Raw genomic sequence first — 19,297 nt, 5'->3', positions numbered from 1 at the left:
AGCCGATGTTCCCCCACCGCCTGCGGTGCCAGCCCATGTTCCCCCAACCCCTGCAGTGCCAGCCCGTGTCCCCCACCCCCTGTGGTGCCAGCCCATGTCCCCCACCCCCTGCGGTGCCAGTCTGCGTCCCCCGCCCCCTGCGGTGCCAGTCTGCGTCCCCCGGCCCCTGAGGTGCCAGCCTATGTTCCCCCACCGCCTGCGGTGCCAGCCCATGTTCCCCCAACCCCTGCGGTGCCAGCCCATGTCCCCTGCCCCTTGCGGTGCCAGCCCGTGTCCCCTGCCTCCTGCGGTGCCAGCCCGTGTCCCCCACCCCCTGTGGTGCCAGCGCGTGTCCCCCGCCCCCTGTGGTGCCAGCAAGCATCCCTGCTGTAGGAGCCACTGGAGGTGGGGGAGGGAAGAATAGGGTCCCTTGGCCTTCACACACACGCGCCCGCTCCCCAGCCCGGAGCCCGAGGAGCTGCTGCTTCCCCGTGATTTCCTGCAGGGGCCAGAGGTGTTTGGGGAAATGGTCTTTGAGTCTCCCAGCTGGTCACGCAGCTCCCTGCCCCCTGGTGGCTGCCCCATGGCTTGGCTCACCACCACCCCCCTCCCCAGCTCAGCCAAGCTCCCTCTGCTTTGGCCTGCTCTGGGGTTCCTGCTCTAGCCAATGGCCCGTGGGGAAGTTACTGGCCAGGGAGACGCCTGCTCTGTTCCTGGCTCTGTGCGGACTTTGCCTGGCCTGGCGAATTCCTTCCCCTCTCTGAGTGCAGCCCCTTGCAATGGGGCAGCTGCTTGGGCTCCTGCCAGCCGGGGTGGGGCGGCTGCAGGAGGGGACGGGCGGGGATGGGACATGTGTCCCATTCAGCCCTTGGAGCCTCTGCAGGCTGTGCTCCCCGAGGGGCCGTGACAGAGCTGGGCAGGGGCGGGAGGGAGCCTGGTGGCAGGAGGCGGGGAGGACGAAGGAGCTGGTGCGTGAGGAAGGGCTGTGGGGCTGGACTGAGGCATAGGCACCGACTTCCACTGTTCCTGGTGGGTGCTCGACCCCACCCCCGCCCCTGGCCCCGCCCCTGCACTGCCCTCTCCCTGCCCCCATTCCACCCCTTCCCCAAAGCCCTTGCCCCTGCCCCGCCTCTTCTGAGCACGACATGTCCCTGGAAAGTCCTAAGCACCACCAAACAGCTGTCTGGCGACAGGAGGTGCTGGGAGGTAGGAGGAGGAGTGGGGAGGCGGTGTGCTCGGGGAGTGGGGGGGGTGCGAGGAGCTTGGCTGCCGGTGGGTGCAGAGCACCCACTAATTTTTCCCCGTGGGTGCTCCAGCCCCAGAGCACCCACGGAGTCGACACCTATGGCCTGAGGTGCATATTGCGGGGATAGTTAGGGGCCGTGACTCTGGGAGCCCAAGGCAGCAGCTGGTGTCCCTGGGCAGGGGTTGTGCAGCTGGCGTGGGTGGGTGTGACGTTCCCCTGGTGTTATCTGGACCGGTGATCTTCTAGGTCACTCCAATCCTCAACTCTGGGAGCCAGCCTTACCTTGCTCTGCTGTGAGAACCCCTACTCCTGGGTTGGCCATGCTCAGCCTCTGGCGTGCAAGCTGCTCCCAGCTACGTGAGTGAGCACTTTTAGCCAGCCACTGCTTGGATTGTGCAACCGAATGACACTAGCCAATATCTCTGGTCCCAGACACAACCCTAGGAACCTCCCTCTTGCAGTGTCCAGTTATGCCCGCTGGGTGCTGGGGGCCCAGCCCCATAACAGGTCACTCCTGAGGCACTGGTTCCAGAACTGCAGAAAAACCTGAGTGTCTATGGATTAAGTTTAGAAGTGTGAGCAACAAGAGTGATGTAGTGGTGGGAGTCTGCTACAGACCACCGGACCAGGGGGATGAGGTGGATGAGGCTTTCTTCCGGCAACTCGCAGAAGCTACTAGATCGCACGCCGTGGTTCTCATGGGTGACTTTAATTTTCCTGATATCTGCTGGGAGAGCAATACAGCGGTGCATAGACAATCCAGGAAGTTTTTGGAAAGCGTAGGGGACAATTTCCTGGTGCAAGTGCTAGAGGAGCCAACTAGGGGGGGAGCTTTTCTTGACCTGCTGCTCACAAACCAGGAAGAATTAGTGGGGGAAGCAAAAGTGGATGGGCATCTGGGGGGGCAGTGACCATGAGTTGGTTGAGTTCAGGATCCTGACACAGGGAAGAAAGGTAAGCAGCAGGATACGGACCCTGGACTTCAGGAAAGTAGACTTCGACTCCCTCAGGGAACGGATAGGTAGGATCCCCTGGGGGACTAACATGAAGGGGAAAGGAGTCCAGGAGAGCTGGCTGTATTTCAAGGAATCCCTGTTGAGGTTACAGGGACAAACCATCCCGATGAGTCGAAAGAATAGTAAATATGGCAGGCCACCAGCTTGACTTAACGGTGAAATCCTAGCGGATCTTAAACATAAAAAAGAAGCTTACAAGAAGTGGAAGGTTTCACATATGACCAGGGAAGAGTATAAAAATATTGCTCGGGCATGTAGGAATGATATCAGGAGGGCCAAATCGCACCTGGAGCTGCAGCTAGCAAGCGATGTCAAGAGTAACAAGAAGGGTTTTTTTCAGGTATGTTGGCAACAAGAAGAAAGCCAAGGAAAGTGTGGGCCCCTTACTGAATGAGGGAGGCAACCTAGTGACAGAGGATGTGGAAAAAGCTAATGTCAAGCTGGTGTCAAGTGGAGTGCCCCAGGGGTCGGTCCTGAGGCCGGTTTTGTTCAATATCTTCATAAATGATCTGGAGGATGGTGTGGATTGCACCCTCAGCAAATTTGCGGATGATACTAAACTAGGAGGAGTGGTAGATACGCTGGAGGGCAGGGATAGGATACAGAGGGACCTAGACAAATTGGAGGATTGGGCCAAAAGAAATCTGATGAGGTTCAAGAAGGACAAGTGCAGGGTCCTGCACTTAGGACGGAAGAACCCAATGCACCGCTACAGACTAGGGACCGAATGGCTAGGCAGCAGTTCTGCGGAAAAGGACCTAGGGGTGACAGTGGACGAGAAGCTGGATATGAGTCAGCAGTGTGCCCTTGTTGCCAAGAAGGCCAATGGCATTTTGGGATGTATAAGTAGGGGCATAGCGAGCAAATCGAGGGACGTGATCGTTCCCCTCTATTCGACATTGGTGAGGCCTCATCTGGAGTAGTGTGTCCAGTTTTGGGCCCCACACTACAAGAAGGATGTGGAAAAATTGGAAAGAGTCCAGCGGAGGGCAACAAAAATGATTAGGGGTCTGGAACACATGACTTATGAGGAGAGGCTGAGGGAACTGGGATTGTTTAGTCTGCAGAAGAGAAGAATGAGGGGGGATTTGGTAGCTACTTTCAACTACCTGAGACGTGGTTCCAGAGAGGATGGTTCTAGACTATTCTGAGTGGTAGAAGAGGACAGGACAAGGAGTAATGGTCTCAAGTTGCAGTGGGGAAGGTTTAGGTTGGATATTAGGAAAAACTTTTTCACCAAGAGGGTGGTGAAACACTGGAATGTGTTACCTAGGGAGATGGTAGAATCTCCTTCCTTAGAAGTTTTTAAGGTCAGGCTTGACAAAGCCCTGGCTGGGATGATTTAATTGGGGATTGGTCCTGCTTTGAGCAGGGGGTTGGATTAGATGATCTCCTGAGGTCCCTTCCAACCCTGATATTCTATGATTCTATGAACTGGAGCATAGACTAACCCTGCCCATCTGTGATAGCTGGCTCAGGCACAGTGAGCAGCTCCTGCGTGTGGGACGACCCAGAGCTCAGGGCCTGGGCGAGACGTGGGGAACAGACCGTCAGGAAGGAGCTGCCCATAGGCATACAGGGGCAAGGCCAGGGCCTGGGGAACAGGCCGTGGGGAGGGAGGCAGACCTGGGCAAGAGACATGATTGAACCAACTGGGCAAGTCATCGCCAGGCCCATTCTACCAGTCACAGGGTCAGGAGCCCAGCCCAAACCATCTCTAGGCCCAGAGTTTGGGGGACGATGCTGAGCTGGCCCATCCCACCAATCACCTGGCCAGGGCATTGGGGTGCTGCAGAACTCACCCTCCTGTACACACTGCATGGAGCCAGAACAGCCACAGGGCCTGCCGCAGTTGTCATAACCATACAGCTAAGGGTAGCCTGGAATTCCTCCTTACCTGTAAGGGTTAAGAAGCTCAAATAACCCGGTTGGCACCTAACCAAAAGGACCAATGGGGAAAGAAGATACTTTCAAATCTTGGAGGGGGGGAAGGCTTTGTTTTGTGTGTTCTCTTGGGAAACAGAGAAGCATCAGGTCAGAAAACTCCTCCTATAAACCATCCTAAAAGTCTCTCATATTACAAAAATTGTAAGTAAAAGCCAGGCAAGGCATGTTAGGTTATCTTTTCTTCTGCTTGTGAATTTTTCCTTTGCTGGAGGGAGGTTTAGTCCTGTTTTTTGTAACTTTGAAACTAAGCCTAGAGGAAGTTCTGTTGTGTTTTTGAATCTTTTGTTACCCTGTACAGTTATTTTCCATTCTGATTTTACAGAGGTGATTTTTACCTTTTTTTTAAATAAAATCCTTCTTTTAAGAACCTGATTTCTCTATTTCTCTATCCCCAGGTGTTTGGGTCTGTGATCACTTTGTAACCAATTGGTTAGGATATTATTATCAAGCCTCCCCTTTGGGGGATATTTTGGGGGAATAGGAACTCCAAGTGGTCCTTTCCCTGATTCTTTGTTAAATCACTTGGTGGTGGCAGTGTACCCTCCAAGGGCAAAGAATTTGTGCCTTGGGGAAGTTTTAACCTAAGCTGGTAGAAATAAGCTTGCGGGGGGGGTGTCTTTCATGTGGGTCCCCACATCTGTACCCTAGAGTTCAGAGTGGGGAGGGAACCCTGACAGCAGTCATGGACACGCGAAGCCCCAGCTGCTGCCTAAAGACCCTGCCCTGCCCTGCTCCCAGTGGGACCCACACAGCTCAGCCTAGCAGAGAGAGAAAGCAGCCGGTTTCCCCCTCCCACACTGGGCTGCAGGAGTGACACCTCCACGGACCTCTGCCCTTCCCGCCATGAGGCTTCCCAGGGACGGCAGGGGGCTGCCCCCGCTGCCTATGGCAGTGACTTGCCCTCAGTGGGCGGTTCCATGCATTACAGTATGCCCAGCAGGGAGAGGGGCCAATGTGCCAGCCACAGGGACCCCCCCCGGCCCTGTCTCCATCAAGCCACATCAATGAACATGGGGCAGGGCTGGGATCTCCCCTACCTTCTTGGCCTTGTTTCCCTGCAGCTGCAGAGGGCTGAGGGCCTCATGGGCAGCAGCTTGGGGCACAGCAGATCAGTGCCCTGCACAGTCCAAGGGTCCCTGTTCTAGGGCTGTGGCAGGCCAGGCTCAATATGGCACCAGCTGCTGGGGACAGAAGAGGGGCTGGACCAGGAAGAAGGTGCTGACCCAAGAGGGGTGGCCAGCAGCAAGCCAGAGGCCACCTCAGCAGCCTAGGCCTGTGGAGTCGGCTTGCTGGGCTCAGTGGAGCCCACCCCTGTTGTACAAGCTTAGTAAAGGTGCTGAGACTCCTGCAGGCCAAAGACTTGCCAATCAACAGCATGGAGACAGCCACTTTTGATTTAAAGGTGGAGAAAAACCTGCTACAAATTCCACTCCCAGCCCCTTCCCAGCAGGGGGGCAGTGCAAGGCGCTGGCTGTGGGATGAGCTCCTGGGAACTCCAGTCCCAGCCATGCTGGGGACTGCAAACAGGGGAGTTTGAGTGAGGGCAAAGGAGATCCCCCTGCTGAACAAACAAGGTGCGAATACGAACCTTGGGGTGAGTGAGTTTATTTGGCTCTTTCTGTTTTTCTTTTTCTTTCAGATTATTTCAGTCAAAAGGTCAATTGGGATTGTGTGTTTGGGGCCATTTTGAGCAGTTGTTCCTTTGATCATTGTTGATCAGCCTCAATCAGCCTTGTGATCACCTTCCCCCTCTGTGATTAACGACAGGGGTAGGGCTGACCTAGGAGGAAAGGACTTAAAAGCCAGTGTCTAAGCGACCAATGGGAGCTAGTGAAACAGGGGACTGCGAAGGAGGGAGTTTGTAGGAGGGAGTCATAATATTATTGTTATGGTTAGGAAGGGCCGCATCGCCAGTGCCAACACTGCTCCGACTTACTCCACCTGTGCCTGTATCCAGACAGAGAACCAAACCATGGATGCCTCTACCCAGATCCTGGTGTGGACTTGCAGAGACTGTGGTCTGCATTTCCCACTCTCGGAAAGCCAGGCTGGGGGGACCATCCAGTGCAAAAGGGGCCAGCTGGTGGAATCTCTCAGAAAGCAGGTGGGAGAGCTACAGGAGGAGGTGGCTAGGCTGAGGAGCATCTGTGCACAGGAGGAATTCCTCGAGAGTATTCACATGGAGACATCCAAGGCTGAGGAAGCTATCCAGTTACTGAGGATTGCTGTCACACCACTCGGGGAGGAGGCCATGGCTCTGTCACAGGGAGGACACTGGCTGCTGGTTACTTTTGGCAGCAGGCAGTGCTCCACCCCTACTCCCAACCCACCCACCGTGGTGATGGAGAACTGTTATGCTGCCCTGGCAACGAGTGATGAGGAATCGCCCTTGGAGGAGGCGGAGGAGAAGCCGTGTACCCTCAAGGCTGGGAGGATCACAGCCACCACTCCCAGGAGGAAACTTAGGGTAGTGGTAGTTGGTAACTCTCTTCTGAGGGGGACGGAAGCACCCATCTGTCACCTTGACATGGCATCCCGGGAGGTATGCTGCCTGCCAGGAGCCTGTATCCGAGACATTATGGAGGGATTGTCAAGGATCATCTGGCCCTCTGACTACTACCCCATGCTACTCATCCATGTGGGCAGTAATGATACTGCGAGGTCTGACCCATAGCAGATCAGAAATGATGACAGGGCTCTGGGAGTAAGGCTGAGGGAGTTTGGAGCACAGGTGGTGGTCTCTTCAGTCCTTCCAGTCAAGGTTAGGAGCCTTGGCAAGGTTAGAGCCATCTTGGAGGTGAATGCCTCTCTGCAAGGATGGTGTCGCCAGGAGGGCTTCGGCTTCCTTGACCACTGGATGCTGTTCCAGGAAGAAGGACTGTTAAGCAGAGATAGGGTTCACCTATCGAGGAAGGGGACATCTCTAGGTAAGGATAAAAGGTGTAAAACCAAGGGCGATGTCATGGTAGGGTCCACTACAGACCAGCTAACCGGGAAGAAGAGGTGGATGAGACTTTTTTTTAAACAACTAACAAAATCATCCGAAGCCCAGGACTTGGTAGCAATGGGGGACGTCAACTCCTCAGACATCTGTTGGGAAAATAACACCGCAGGGCACCGATTATCCAACAAGTTCTTGCAATTGTATCGGAGACCATTTTTTATTTCAGAAGGGGGAGAAAGCTACTAGGGGGGAGGCTGTTCTAGATTTGATTTTGACAGATAGGGAGGAACTGGTTGAGAATTTGAAAGTGGAAGGCAACTTGGGGGAAAGTGATCATGAAATGGTAGAGTTCATGATTCTAAGGAATGGTAGGAGGGAGAACAGCACAATAAAGACAATGGATTTCAAGAAGGCAGACTTTAGCAAACTCAGGGAGTTGGTAGGTAAAATCCCATGGGAAGCGAGTCTAAGGGTATGTCTACACTAAGAAATTAGGTTGAATTTATAGAAGTCAAATTTTTAGGAAGTCATTTTATACAGTCAATTGTGTGTGTCCCCACTTAAAACCATTAAGACCATTAAGTCGGCGGAGTGCAACCACAATACCGAGGCTAGCGTCAACTTCCTGAGAGTTGCACTGTGGGTAGCTATCCCACAGTTCCCACAGTCTCCACTGCCTATTGGAATTCTGGGTTGAGATCCCAATGCCTGATGGGGCAAAAATCATTGTTGCGGGTGGTTCTGGGTATGTCGTCAGGCCCTCATTCCCTCCCTCCCTCCATGAAAGCAACGGCAGACAATCGTTTAGTGCCTTTTTTCATGGGTTACCCATGCAGACACCATAAAACAACTGAAGACAGTTGTGGAAAAACAGGGGAAAAACAACTGAAGGCAGTAGGCAGTTTTTCAAAGAGACATTATTAAGGGCACAAGACAAAACTATCCCACTGCACAGGAAAGATAGGAAGTATGGCAGGAGACCACACTGGCTTAACCAGGAGATCTTCAATGATCTAAAACTCAAAAAAGAGTCCAACAAAAAGTAGAAACGTGGTCAAATTACAAAGGATGAATATAAACAAATAACACAAGTATGTAGGGACAAAATTAGAAAAGCCAAGGCACAAAACAAGATCAAACCAGCTAGGGACATAAAAGGAAACAAGAAAACATTCTACAAATACATTAGAAGCAAGAGGAAGACCAAGGACAGAGGAGGTCCATTACTCAATGAGGGGGAAAGACAATAACAGAAAAAGTGGAAATGGCAGAGGTGCTAAATGACTTCTTTGTTTTGGCTTTCACCAAGAAGGTTGGTGGTGATTGGACGTCTAACATAGTGAATGCCAGTGAAAATGAGATAGGATCAGAGTCTAAAATAGGGAAAAAAGAAGTAAAAACTTACTTAGAGAAGTTAGATGTCCTCAAATCACCAGGGCCTGATGAAATACATCCTAGAATACTCAAGGAGCTGACTGAGGAGATATCTGAGCCATTAACAATTATCTTTGAAAAGTCATGGAAGATGGGAGACATTCAAGAAGACTGGAAAAGGGCAAATGTAATGCCCATCTCTAAAAAGGGAAATAAGGACAACCCAGGGAATTACAGACCAGTCAGCTTAACTTCCATACCTGGAAAGATAATGGAGCAAATAATTAAGCAATCAGTTTGCAAACACTGAGAAGATAATAAGGTGATAAATAACAATCAGCATGGATTTGCCAAGAACAAATCATGTAAAACCAATGTGATAGCTTTCTTTGACAAAATAACAAACCTTGTTGGTAGCGGGGAAGTGGTAGACGTGGTATATCTTGACTTTAGTAAGGCTTTTGATACTGTCTCGCATGACCTTCTCATAAAGAAACTAGGGAAATACTTAGGAAGGAACAATCAGTTGCACACACACAAAATGGGAAATGACTGCCTAGGAAGGAGTACTGCGGAAAGGGATCTGGGGGTCATAGTGGATTACAAGCTAAATATTCCAGTTCTGGATGCCACATTTCAGGAAAGATTCGCGAAAGTCATGAGAAGAGCAACAAAAATGATTAAAGGTCTAGAAAATATGACCTATGAGGGAAGACTGAAAAAATTGGGTTTGTTTAGTCTGGGGAAGAGAAGACTGAGAGGGGACATGATAACAGTTTTCAAGTACATAAAAGTTGTTACTAGGAGGAGGGAGAAAAATTGTTCTACTTGACCTCTGAGAATAGGACAAGAAGCAATGGGGTTAAATTGCAGCAAAGGAGGTTTAGTTTGGACATTAGGAAAAACTTCCTAACTGTCAGGGTGGTTAAGCACTGGAATAAACTGCCCAGGGAGGTTGTGGAATCTCCATCATTGGGGATTTTAAAGAGCAGGTTAGACAAACACCTGTCAGGGATGGTCTAGATAATACTTACTCCTGCTTTGCGTGCAGGGGACTGGAATAGATGACCTCTCAAGGTCCCTTCCAGTTCTATGATTCTATGCTCAGAAGGGGGTGCTGCAAGGAGTGGTGCAGGGTGATGGCTGTGGGATGAGCTCCTGGCTACTCCAGCCCCAGTTATGCCCAGGAGGGAGTTGTCTGGTGAAAGGAGTATTCCTGGGGGGATTCTGTACCCATGCAGGGGTGCAGAATTCATGTGGCCCGCATTTTCCTGTGCCCCTCACACAGAAAAATGCAAAAGAAATCTGCTGGGGGACATGCACCACTACCCCAGCAGCCTGGGCAGCGGGTCTGTTCCAGCGGGCATCAGGCAGCCTCAGAGACAAGGGATGGGGGCTGCTGGGCATGCGTTACTGCGTGATTATTGCTGGGGGAGGGGGGGCACAGGGCGGGGCTGGGCCTATGTAGGCATGAGGCAGGCAAGAGGCACAAATGAAGCAGCCTGCTTGAGTTAATTGATCTCATTCTCTGAGGCACAAATGTAGCACCCTGACTGTGTAGTAAAGTTGTTAAAGTTGCTGTTGATAGTGAATTGATCTCAGTCTCTGAGGCAGAAATGTAGCAGCCTGCCTACTACTGTTAGTTAAGGGTTCCCATTCTCAGTCAATTCCCCAAGGAGCATAAAACCTGTGAAAATTTTAAGGCCCCTACATTGCCAGAGTGATGTAAAAGAGCCTTATTATAAATGACAGTAAGGGAATCCGCAGCTGGGAAGATCTAGGTGCTTTCTCACTTATTTCCTGTGTCAAAGTGGCACAATGGGGTGAGATTACAGCTCAGGATTTATTAAATTTACCCATTAAAAAAAAAAAGACTTTGAGGGCAAATAAAACATTTACTAAGCAGTCAATAAAATGTCAGGACAATCAGAACCAAGCACTTCATAAAGTACCCCGCCGGGTCCAGGACAATTATTAGCAAAATTGTATGACTTTCATGTGTGAAAGTCTTAGCAATCTAAAATGCCATTTTACTTTTGTGTGTGTGTGTGTGCTGTTTGGTGTTCTGTAATGTAATTCAAATGAAAATCCAGGATTATAACTGGAAGGCAGGGTATTAGTTACCAAGCGTTTGTAATTTCACTTTCATGTTTTTAGGAAATGATGAATACTTATTGTGACTTTTTTCTGTATTGTAGTTTAAATAAATTACCAAAACAATTGAAACTGGTGTGATTATATTGCATCATTTTGACAAATAAAATATGCAGAATTTTGAATTTTTTGGCGCAGAATCCCCCCAGGAGTAAAGGCGGAAACGTGTAATTTCTGATTTACCCTGGTAATTTAGCCTCCGGTATCTTAATCAGGAGATGGTCTGAGGCATAGATTCCAGCAGTACAGGGACCCCTAGCACCCTGATTGGGCACTGGGGGTCGGCATTGACTGGGAAGGGTGAATGCCCCCTACTGTCCCCTGCAACACAGTGTTCCCTAGTGCCATGCTAGGGCATTGGGGTCAGCACTCATGGGGCAGGGCCTCCTACTGAGCCCCCCACCCCATGCCCTGAAACACTGGAGTCCCCTGGGACTTTGTTTCAGGTACTGCCTGGGGAGGAGCGGTTATAGCAGTTTCCAACCACCGTCACAGCCTCAGCCATGAAACCTCATGGAGAGTCTCAGTCTGAGCCTTCCTACACCGCGCGAGTGCGCCTAGTATTTAGCTGGCCTGCTGGTGCGGGGGAGGAGGATGGGAGCCAGAGATGAGCACAGCTTGACACTGCTGCACACGCACACAGACACATGGATAAAGGGCACGCGCACATGCAAACACAGACACATAGAGGCATATGAGCTGCTGTGTGCGTATACACACCTGCAGATGAGTGTACACACATATACACACACACTGATGTGCACATGCACACTCACTATATACACTCCCCCTATAAGCTTATGCATGTCTGCACACCCTGCACCTGCATGCACAAAGATGTGTGCATACACAGATGAGGGCACACCCACATACTCAGGCCTGTGCACACTCACACTGATTTCCCCCCCCCCAATAAGCAGATGAACACACAGAGGTGAGTGTGTGTGCACCCACCTGCAATGTGTCAAGCCTGCTGCTCTCAGTCTGTGCTGCGGGAGAAGGTAACGCGGGGTCCAGGGGAGGGGGCCTGTCCTCTCCCAGTGTGACAGGACCCTGCCCAGTCCCATCCCTTGTGAGGGAGAAAGGCCAGAGTGAGGCTTCAGCTTCAGGGCCTAGTGAGCAGCCAGCCGGGTGCCTTGCTCAGATTGACCCTTGCAGCGTCCAGGCCCCCCCTTCACAACTGAAACCAGAGCTGCCCCTTCCCCACCTGCCTGTGGATGGCAAAAGTGTGGGGGCCTGGGCCCCCTCCTCCCCCCAGTGGCCAGCCACATTTGCTGTCTTTCAGCCCAGGGTCTGTCTCAGCTGCCAGGCAGGCAATGCCCTCTAGCCCTCCCCATGGGCATCGGGTGTCAGGGGTCTCGCTCCCGTAGCTAGTAGTGGTCCCTGTTTCTCCCTGGGCCTTTGGCTCGTAGCTGTGCCCTTGGCTTGGCCACTGAGACTGGCTTTCTTTTGTGCTGTGGCTGGAAGCCGGGCTCACCCCATCGGTTCTGCCTACAGCATTGAGGGTGGCACATCTCTGTACAAACACATGTGGTTTATTAAGGCATTTCTTTGAGAAATTGGCACTTGGGTCCGGGCCATGCTGGAGCAGCCCGGGGTCGTGGGCAGGCGAGCAGGGCCCAATACATGCAGTTCAGCGCGGACACGATACAAAAGGCTACAAACAAAGTAGAAAACAGAACCGCTTAGTACAAAGTGTAAAAATAAATAACTGGAGCCGCAGCTCCTGATGTGGTCAGCTGCACAGCCCCCATACTGTGCTCAGCGGTGCCCATTCGTGTCCATCCCCCCCATACTGCGCCCAGCGGTGCCCGTTCATGTCCATCCCCCCCCATTCTGTGCTCAGCAGTGCCCGTTCATGTCCATCCCCCCCATACTGCGCCCAGCGGTGCCCGTTCATGTCCATCCCCCCCCATTCTGTGCTCAGCAGTGCCCGTTCATGTCCATCCCCCCCCATACTGTGCCCAGCGGTGCCCCTTCATGTCCATCCCCCCCTATTCTGTGCTCAGCAGTGCCCGTTCATGTCCATCCCCCCCCATACTGTGCCCAGCGGTGCCCGTTCATGTCCATCCCCCCGCATACTGCGCTCAGCAGTGCCCGTTTGTGTCCATCCCCCCCCATACTGCGCTCAGCAGCAGTGCAAGTACATGCCTACCCCCCCGCATACTACGCTCAGTGGTGCATGTATGTGTCCATTCCCCCCCCGACCCCCAGCAATACTGCAGTCAGCAGCAGGGCACATACCTGTCCATTCCCTCCCCATACTGCACTCCGTGCTGCACATATGCGTCTGTTCCCCACCCCCATGTTGCCATCAGCGATGCAGGTGTGTCCTCCCCCCCATATTGGGAGCTGTGCTACAACTATCCATGTCCTCGCTTGACACACATTGGGGTTAGTGTGAGGGACCCAGCAGTCACTGGGGAGACAGATCTCTTGGGCAGGAGCCCCTTGCAGCCTGTTACCTACTTTAGGGCTGCATTAGGGGCAGAGTGTGGACAAGCCCTTCAGATCCCAGTGGGAGGGGCACAGGGATACCCTAGTCCTGGGCTGGGCAGAGAATTCTCTGGGCCACTGCCCCTGTCCACTCCTGCTTCCCCAGGAACACAGCCCAGCCCTGCCTGGGACAGGGGATCGCGTGGCAGGGCCCCAGCTCCGGGGCTGTAGCCCCTTAGTTCTGTTGCGGCCAGGGGAGCATTGCACCTTAGCAAGTGCCCTGCACTGCAGCTTCTGTTCCGTCTTCCCAGGAGACGTCAACCCCTGCCACAGGCTCTCCCCATGTCACCGCACCCCCTCTGGGCCACCCCCCATGTCACCGCAGCCCCCCCCCGGGTCACTACCCTGCCCCTTGGTTCCTACCCCCCATGTCACCACCAACCCCAGGCTCTCCCCACCCCCGGGTACTCCTGCATGTCCCTGTCCCAGGATAAGTGAGGGTGCTAGAGAACCACACTTGGGATGAAATGCCCAACGAGCACTGGGGAAAGCAGCTCAAGGTGACTAAGCTGAACTGATGGAGGGGGCTGAGCACAGACGGGTGGGGCCAAAGGGGGGGCGGCTGAGCGCAGAGAGGTGGGGGGCAGGACTGATGGAGGGAGAGGGGCAGGGCTGAGCCACAAAATTCCAGCATGAAACTTTCACAATCAAACCACAAAGTTTTTCTCCCACAGCTGGGGGAAGGGGCACTCTATCCCCTGCTGTTATATACCCACCTGTCCCCAGCCACACCCACTCCCCTGCTGCACCCTCCCACAACCACACCCACCAAGTCACACCTCAGGTGGCTGCACCCTCCCCCCGCAACAGCCTGTTCACATCTGCTGCACCCTGCGCGGCTCTGTCCCCGCCTCACCCTGTCAGCCCAGCATCTGATGGCTTTGTGCGCCCAGGTGCTAGCCCCGCTGTCGGGTTATTGCTGCAGCCTGGTGGATGGAAGCGAACAGACAGATGTAGCCCCCCAAACGTAGCTGGGCAGGATGGAGAGCCTCTGTCATCCCCTCAGGGGTCCTGGACCCGGCCTTGGTACTGTGCATGGTGCTGGATGGCAGGGGAGCATGCTGCCTGTCTCTCGCAGCGTGTGTCCAATTCCAGTCGGTGCAGCCCCAGGGCCCAGGCTTGTGCAAGACACAGGGTTGTGCAAGACATTCTGGTGCCAGGGCTGAGCATGTGAGAGTGACACTGGGGCACCAAGACGGGTTGCAGCGAGACACGGGTGGCAGCAGGAGGGTGGGGACCAACCCCCATGGGAGCATGTACCCGTGCCATGCTCACAGCACCACACGGAGGGGAGATGAGCAGCCACAACCAATTGTCCACCCCTCCCACAGGGGAATATGGGGCTCCTACAGTGGAGGCCCTGGATGCAGGGACCCCAGCCCAAGGGCAGACGGGCAGGGAGTGTCTTTCAACTGCACAGACCCCCCCTCAAGTGGGGGAGGGGGCATCGTGGCTGCACAGACCCCCTCTGCCCCCACCTCTCCACCAGCAGGGCATTGCAGCAACACAGGCCCTTCCCTGGATACGGCATCATGGCTGCACAGACCCACCCTGGCTGGGGAAGGGGTCCTCATGGCTACATAGACCTGCCCCTGCCTGGAGAAGGGGTCCTCATGGCTGCACAGACCTGCCCCTGCCTGGGGAAGGGGTCCTCATGGCTGCACAGACCTGCCCCTGCCTGGGGAAGGGGTCCTCATGGCTGCACAGACCCACCTTGGCTGGGGAAGAGGTCCTCATGGCTGCACAGACCTGCCCCTGCCTGGGGAAGGGGGCACTGTGGCTGCACAGACTGGGGGGCGCCGGGCTCTTTTGGATGCTGTCTTGCGGCCGAAAGAGAAAGTGCAGCAACACACCCAGGTGGGGCTTACAGCTGCTGAAAGCCCCAGGTGCGGTCCATGCTGTCTCCATCTGCCTTGTCTCTCCAGGGGCCACAGGACCGGCTCAGTCATGGGAGGGGCCCAAGCATGTCTCTGGCCCTGGTACAGGTGATGCCCAAGGGGTGAAGTGGCTGGGAATCAGGACATGCCTATGGAACAGGCGTGGTTCTGTGGCAGCCCTCAGGGTCTCTGGCCCTCCTAAAGCTGCTTCCTCCATGCAGCTTGTCTCAGCAGCAAAAAACAGAATCAATGAGCTGGGAAGCTCCTGGTGTGGATGATCTGTGGGGAACCAGATCTGCCCCCCGGAGCCAGACGAGCCTGCAGGGAATGGAATTCCTTCCCTGGGTCTGGATGGGGTGGCAGGGAACAGGATCCCCCCTGGGGTCTCGATGGGTCTGCAGGGAACAGGATCCCCTGCCTTGGGGACTGGATGGGGCGGCAGGGAACAGGATTCCCTCCCTCCTTCCCCCTGGCAAGACTGCAGGGAACAGGATCTGTTCCCCACTGTGTCTGGAGGGGTCTGTGGGAATAGGACCCTCCACCCTGTGTTAGGCCAGACCTGCGGTGTAGTGTATCCCATCCCCCAGATCCCCCTGTGTCCTGTTTCCCTGCCCTGTATCCAGATTTCCCCCCATTCTGGGGCTGGACAGGCCTGCAGGGAATGGGATTTCTTCTGGGTCTTGGTAGGTCTGCAGGGAATAGGATCAGCCCTCATGGATGGGCCTACAAGGTGGAGGTGATGGGGAGTGGGAGACAGCCAGCTCCGTGTGGCAGAGTGAGCTCTGTCCATGTGCATGGCATGATGTCTGGTATGCTGGCCCATGCTCCCCCCACCCCTTTGGAATGTGTCCCCACCCCAGAAACCTTCACCAAGTGCTTTCCCGGCCTCTAGCTCACAGTCTGGCCCCCCAAACTACGTCCCAGGCAGGTACAGCTGCTGCCACTCCCGGCTGGGCAGCTTGGCCCACAGGACCGGAGGAATGAGGTCACGAGCGGCCATGGCCATCACAGGGGTGGCGAGGACACCCCTTCGCCCCCCGCCCCCACCACTCAGGGCAAACAGTACCATGAAAGAGCAGGTCTGACACTAATGGAGGCACTGGCACCAGCACCAGAACCGGCAGCCATTCGAGGCAGTGGGACCAGCACCACCACAAGCAACCTATCGGGGCGGTGAAATTAGTAGTGGAACTGGCAGCCCATGTGGAGGGACTGGAACCAGAAGCAGCAACCTGCTGGGGTCTGAGAATGAAGCAGCCTGTGGGGGTGGCAGATCCAGCTCTTCCGCCCCCGCCGCACCTGGAGGCTGCAGAGAATAGCAGGAGGGGCTGAGAGTCCATGGGAGCGTGGGGCTAAATCCTGAGCTCAGCTTCCTCAGGGAGCTCCAGCGAGTGCTCGGCGCTGATGACAGAGGCTGAGGGCCCCTGGGAGACACCAAAAGGCGACACCACGGGGGAGCGGGCAGCCAGCGGGGACAGCGAGGGCGAGAAGCTGGGCGACATGGCCGAGGAGGAGATGGACCCCTCGTGGCTGATGGGTGAGCGGCGCAGGGAAGACAGGTGTGGGAAGGTCCTGCCCACTGCTGGCTTGGGGGGCACTGACTTGGCCCCGGGATGGGCCACCGAGGTGATAAGGGGCGGCGGATCAATGCGGGGCTTGGGCTCTGCCTTGGGCTTGGCTTGGAAGGGCTTGCGCAGGGAGCTCTCATCCTTGAGCCGGGCAATCTCGGTGAAGACGCTGGCCAGGGGCTGGAACTGGGGGCACCAGTTCAGCAGGTAATCCCAGTTGTAGCTGCCACGGAGCTCCTCCTCGCTAGCCACGACGGCGGTGAGGGAGCCCTCCACAGAGGGCTTGCCGTCCTCGGGGAAGGTGTAGTCCTTGGGGTGGGAGGAGACGCTCAGGCCGCAGCCCACGCCCAGGAAGGTGCTACTGCCCCCTTCGTCGCGGTAGAGCTGGGGCGGCTGCCCAGGCAGCAGCAGGCTGGAGCCCTTCTTGGTCTTGAACCACTGGGCGCTCTCTAGAGTGGTGGGCTCACAGGAGATGTCAGAGAGCTGGTCGGCGTCCTGCTGGATGCCCGAGTCGGGACCGCGGGCTGAGATGTGCTCCTGCATGGAGGAGGTGACGCTGGCCACACGTGGGTATTCGTTAATCATCCGGATCTCATCGTCCTCGGCTGCCTCGGCTGAGCCACGCCCGCTGGAGTGAGAGGGGTCCAGGGAGCCACCCCGCGGGTAGGGTCCGGCTGACTCACTGCCATAGCCTGGCAGGGCCTGGTGGTAGATGCGGTCACTGCCGGGAAGCACTGGCTCCTCATGGCCTAGCTTCTGCAAGGAGCCACTCTGCATGCGGTTGAGCTGCGAGTCCTGCTCTGGCTTCTTGTGTCCCTGTTGGTGCCGGGAGCGGACCAGCACCAGGACGATGGCCACGGCGGCCAGCACCACCACCACGCCCAGGGAGGCAGCCACAGCTACCACCAGCAGCAAGTTGAGGTCCGGAGCCAGGCCGAAGGAGGTGTGGGTGATGTCAATGGAGACCTGAGCAGAGGCCGAGCGGGAGGAAGGCAGGGGGCTGCGGGCCTGCACCTCCAGGCTCATCTCTCGTGGCTCCCGCTTGGGGCGCCCTGCTGGCTCTGGCTGGCTGTCCACGCGCAGGTAGATGGTGCCGGTGGTCTGGTTGACCCCGAAGTATGGTGAGGGCTTAGCTAAAGAGTAGAGCACCACGCCGTCCACACCCTCGTCCTCGTCAGTGGCCAACACCCGGCCAATGCTCTGGCCCTTGTGGGCACCCTCAGGCACCTCGAAGCTGAAGTCCGGGCTCAGGAAGACAGGACTGTACTCATCCTCGCCGGTCACCAGCACCCGCACGGTGACGGTGGCTGAGGCGTTGCCAGCATCCGTGGCCTGCACCAGCAGTTGGAAGGCCTTGGTGCGCTCGTAGTCAAAGGCGAGACGGGAGCGTAGCTCCCCGGAAGAGCGGTTAATGAAGAAGACATCCCTGCCCTCAGGGGCTCCCAGCTCCCCCACTGCCTGCTCCAGCACAGCGTAGTGCAGCTCTCCGAAAGTCCCGGTGTCGGCGTCGATAGCATGCAGAGTGGTGACCAGGGTGCCTGGTGGCAGATTCTCCTGCACGCTCGTGCTCAGCGTCTCCACCGGGAAGTAGGGTGTGTTGTCATTGATGTCCTTCACTTCAATGGTGATGGGCACCAGCGTGAAATGCCCGCCGGGGCCATCAGACGCCTGCACCACCAGGCTGTGCAGGGCCTGGGTCTCTCGGTCTAGGGGCTGTGCCAGGCGCAGGGCGCCTGTGGCCTCATGCAGCTGGAAGAGCCCGCACTGATCCCCGGAGCTGATGCTGTAGTGCACCTGGCCATAGGGGCCCGAGTCGGCGTCGTGGGCTGCCAGCCGCAGCAGCTCGGTGCCCGGGGGGGTACTCTCGCTCACGGCTGTGTGGTACTCGGCCCGGGCAAAGACTGGCGGGTTGTCGTTGACATCCAGCACAGTGACAAGCACTGGCACGGTGGTGCTGCGCTGCGGCACACCCCGGTCCGAGGCTGCCACTGTCAAATTGTAAATGGGGATGGCTTCGAAGTCTAGCGCCTCCACCAGCACCACGGATCCCTGCGTGCGCAGGTGCCCCCGAGACCAGCCCACGTGGCTCTCCACCTGGAAGGCATTGCCACTGTTGCCACTGATGATGGTGTAGTCAAAGCCGGCGTTCTCCCGGGACAGGTCAGCGTCACCTGCCTCTAGCGTCAGCACGGTGGTGCCCGGGTGCAGGTCCTCAGGGACACAGGCATTGTAATGCGCCTGCTGGAAGGTGGGGCTGTGGTCATTCACGTCCAGCACCTGGATCTGCACTGTGGTCCAGGCCGAGAGGCTGGGAGAGCCATGGTCACACACCTCCACCACCAGGTCCAGCGTGGGCTGGTTTGCATCCAGCTCCACCTGGCGGGAGGTGAACAGCGTTCCTGTGTGAGGACAGAGTAGTCAGTCAGTGCAGCCCTGGGCAGGGGCGCAGAGCCTGCCAGACACCAATGGGTGAGCATAGGGGTGGGGAGAGTGTTGGGAGTGGGGGAAGGTGGGGCCAGAAGCAACCCCCACCCCCTGGAGTGAGGAGAGTCAGGGGACTTATTAACCTCAAGGCAAAATAGGGAGGCCAGACCCACTCCCACTGGTGATGGGGGTCACAGCTGGGGGGAAGTCAGACAGCTCCAGGCTGTGGGGCCCTGAAAGAGATATCGCTGTCCCCAGGAAGCCAGTTAACA

At 55.8% G+C, this 19,297-nt stretch overlaps 1 protein-coding gene across 1 annotated transcript in view; it reads right to left on the bottom strand.

The window, feature by feature from the left end:
• Positions 1-10,559: 10,559 nt before the first annotated feature.
• DCHS1 (dachsous cadherin-related 1) overlaps positions 10,560-19,297 on the bottom strand; it is a 132,374-nt gene continuing 123,636 nt past the window's right edge. The window contains exon 21 of the mRNA XM_037904622.2: positions 10,560-19,000. Coding sequence (XP_037760550.1) covers positions 16,386-19,000 — 2,615 coding nt within the window. The 3' untranslated portion in view covers positions 10,560-16,385. The remainder of the gene's footprint in view (positions 19,001-19,297) is intronic.

This window comes from Chelonia mydas, chromosome 1 (assembly GCF_015237465.2).
Source record: "Chelonia mydas isolate rCheMyd1 chromosome 1, rCheMyd1.pri.v2, whole genome shotgun sequence".
Lineage (NCBI taxonomy): Eukaryota > Metazoa > Chordata > Testudines > Cheloniidae > Chelonia > Chelonia mydas.
Note: the sequence above shows the minus strand (reverse complement) of the source record. Positions and strands in the feature narration are given on the sequence as shown.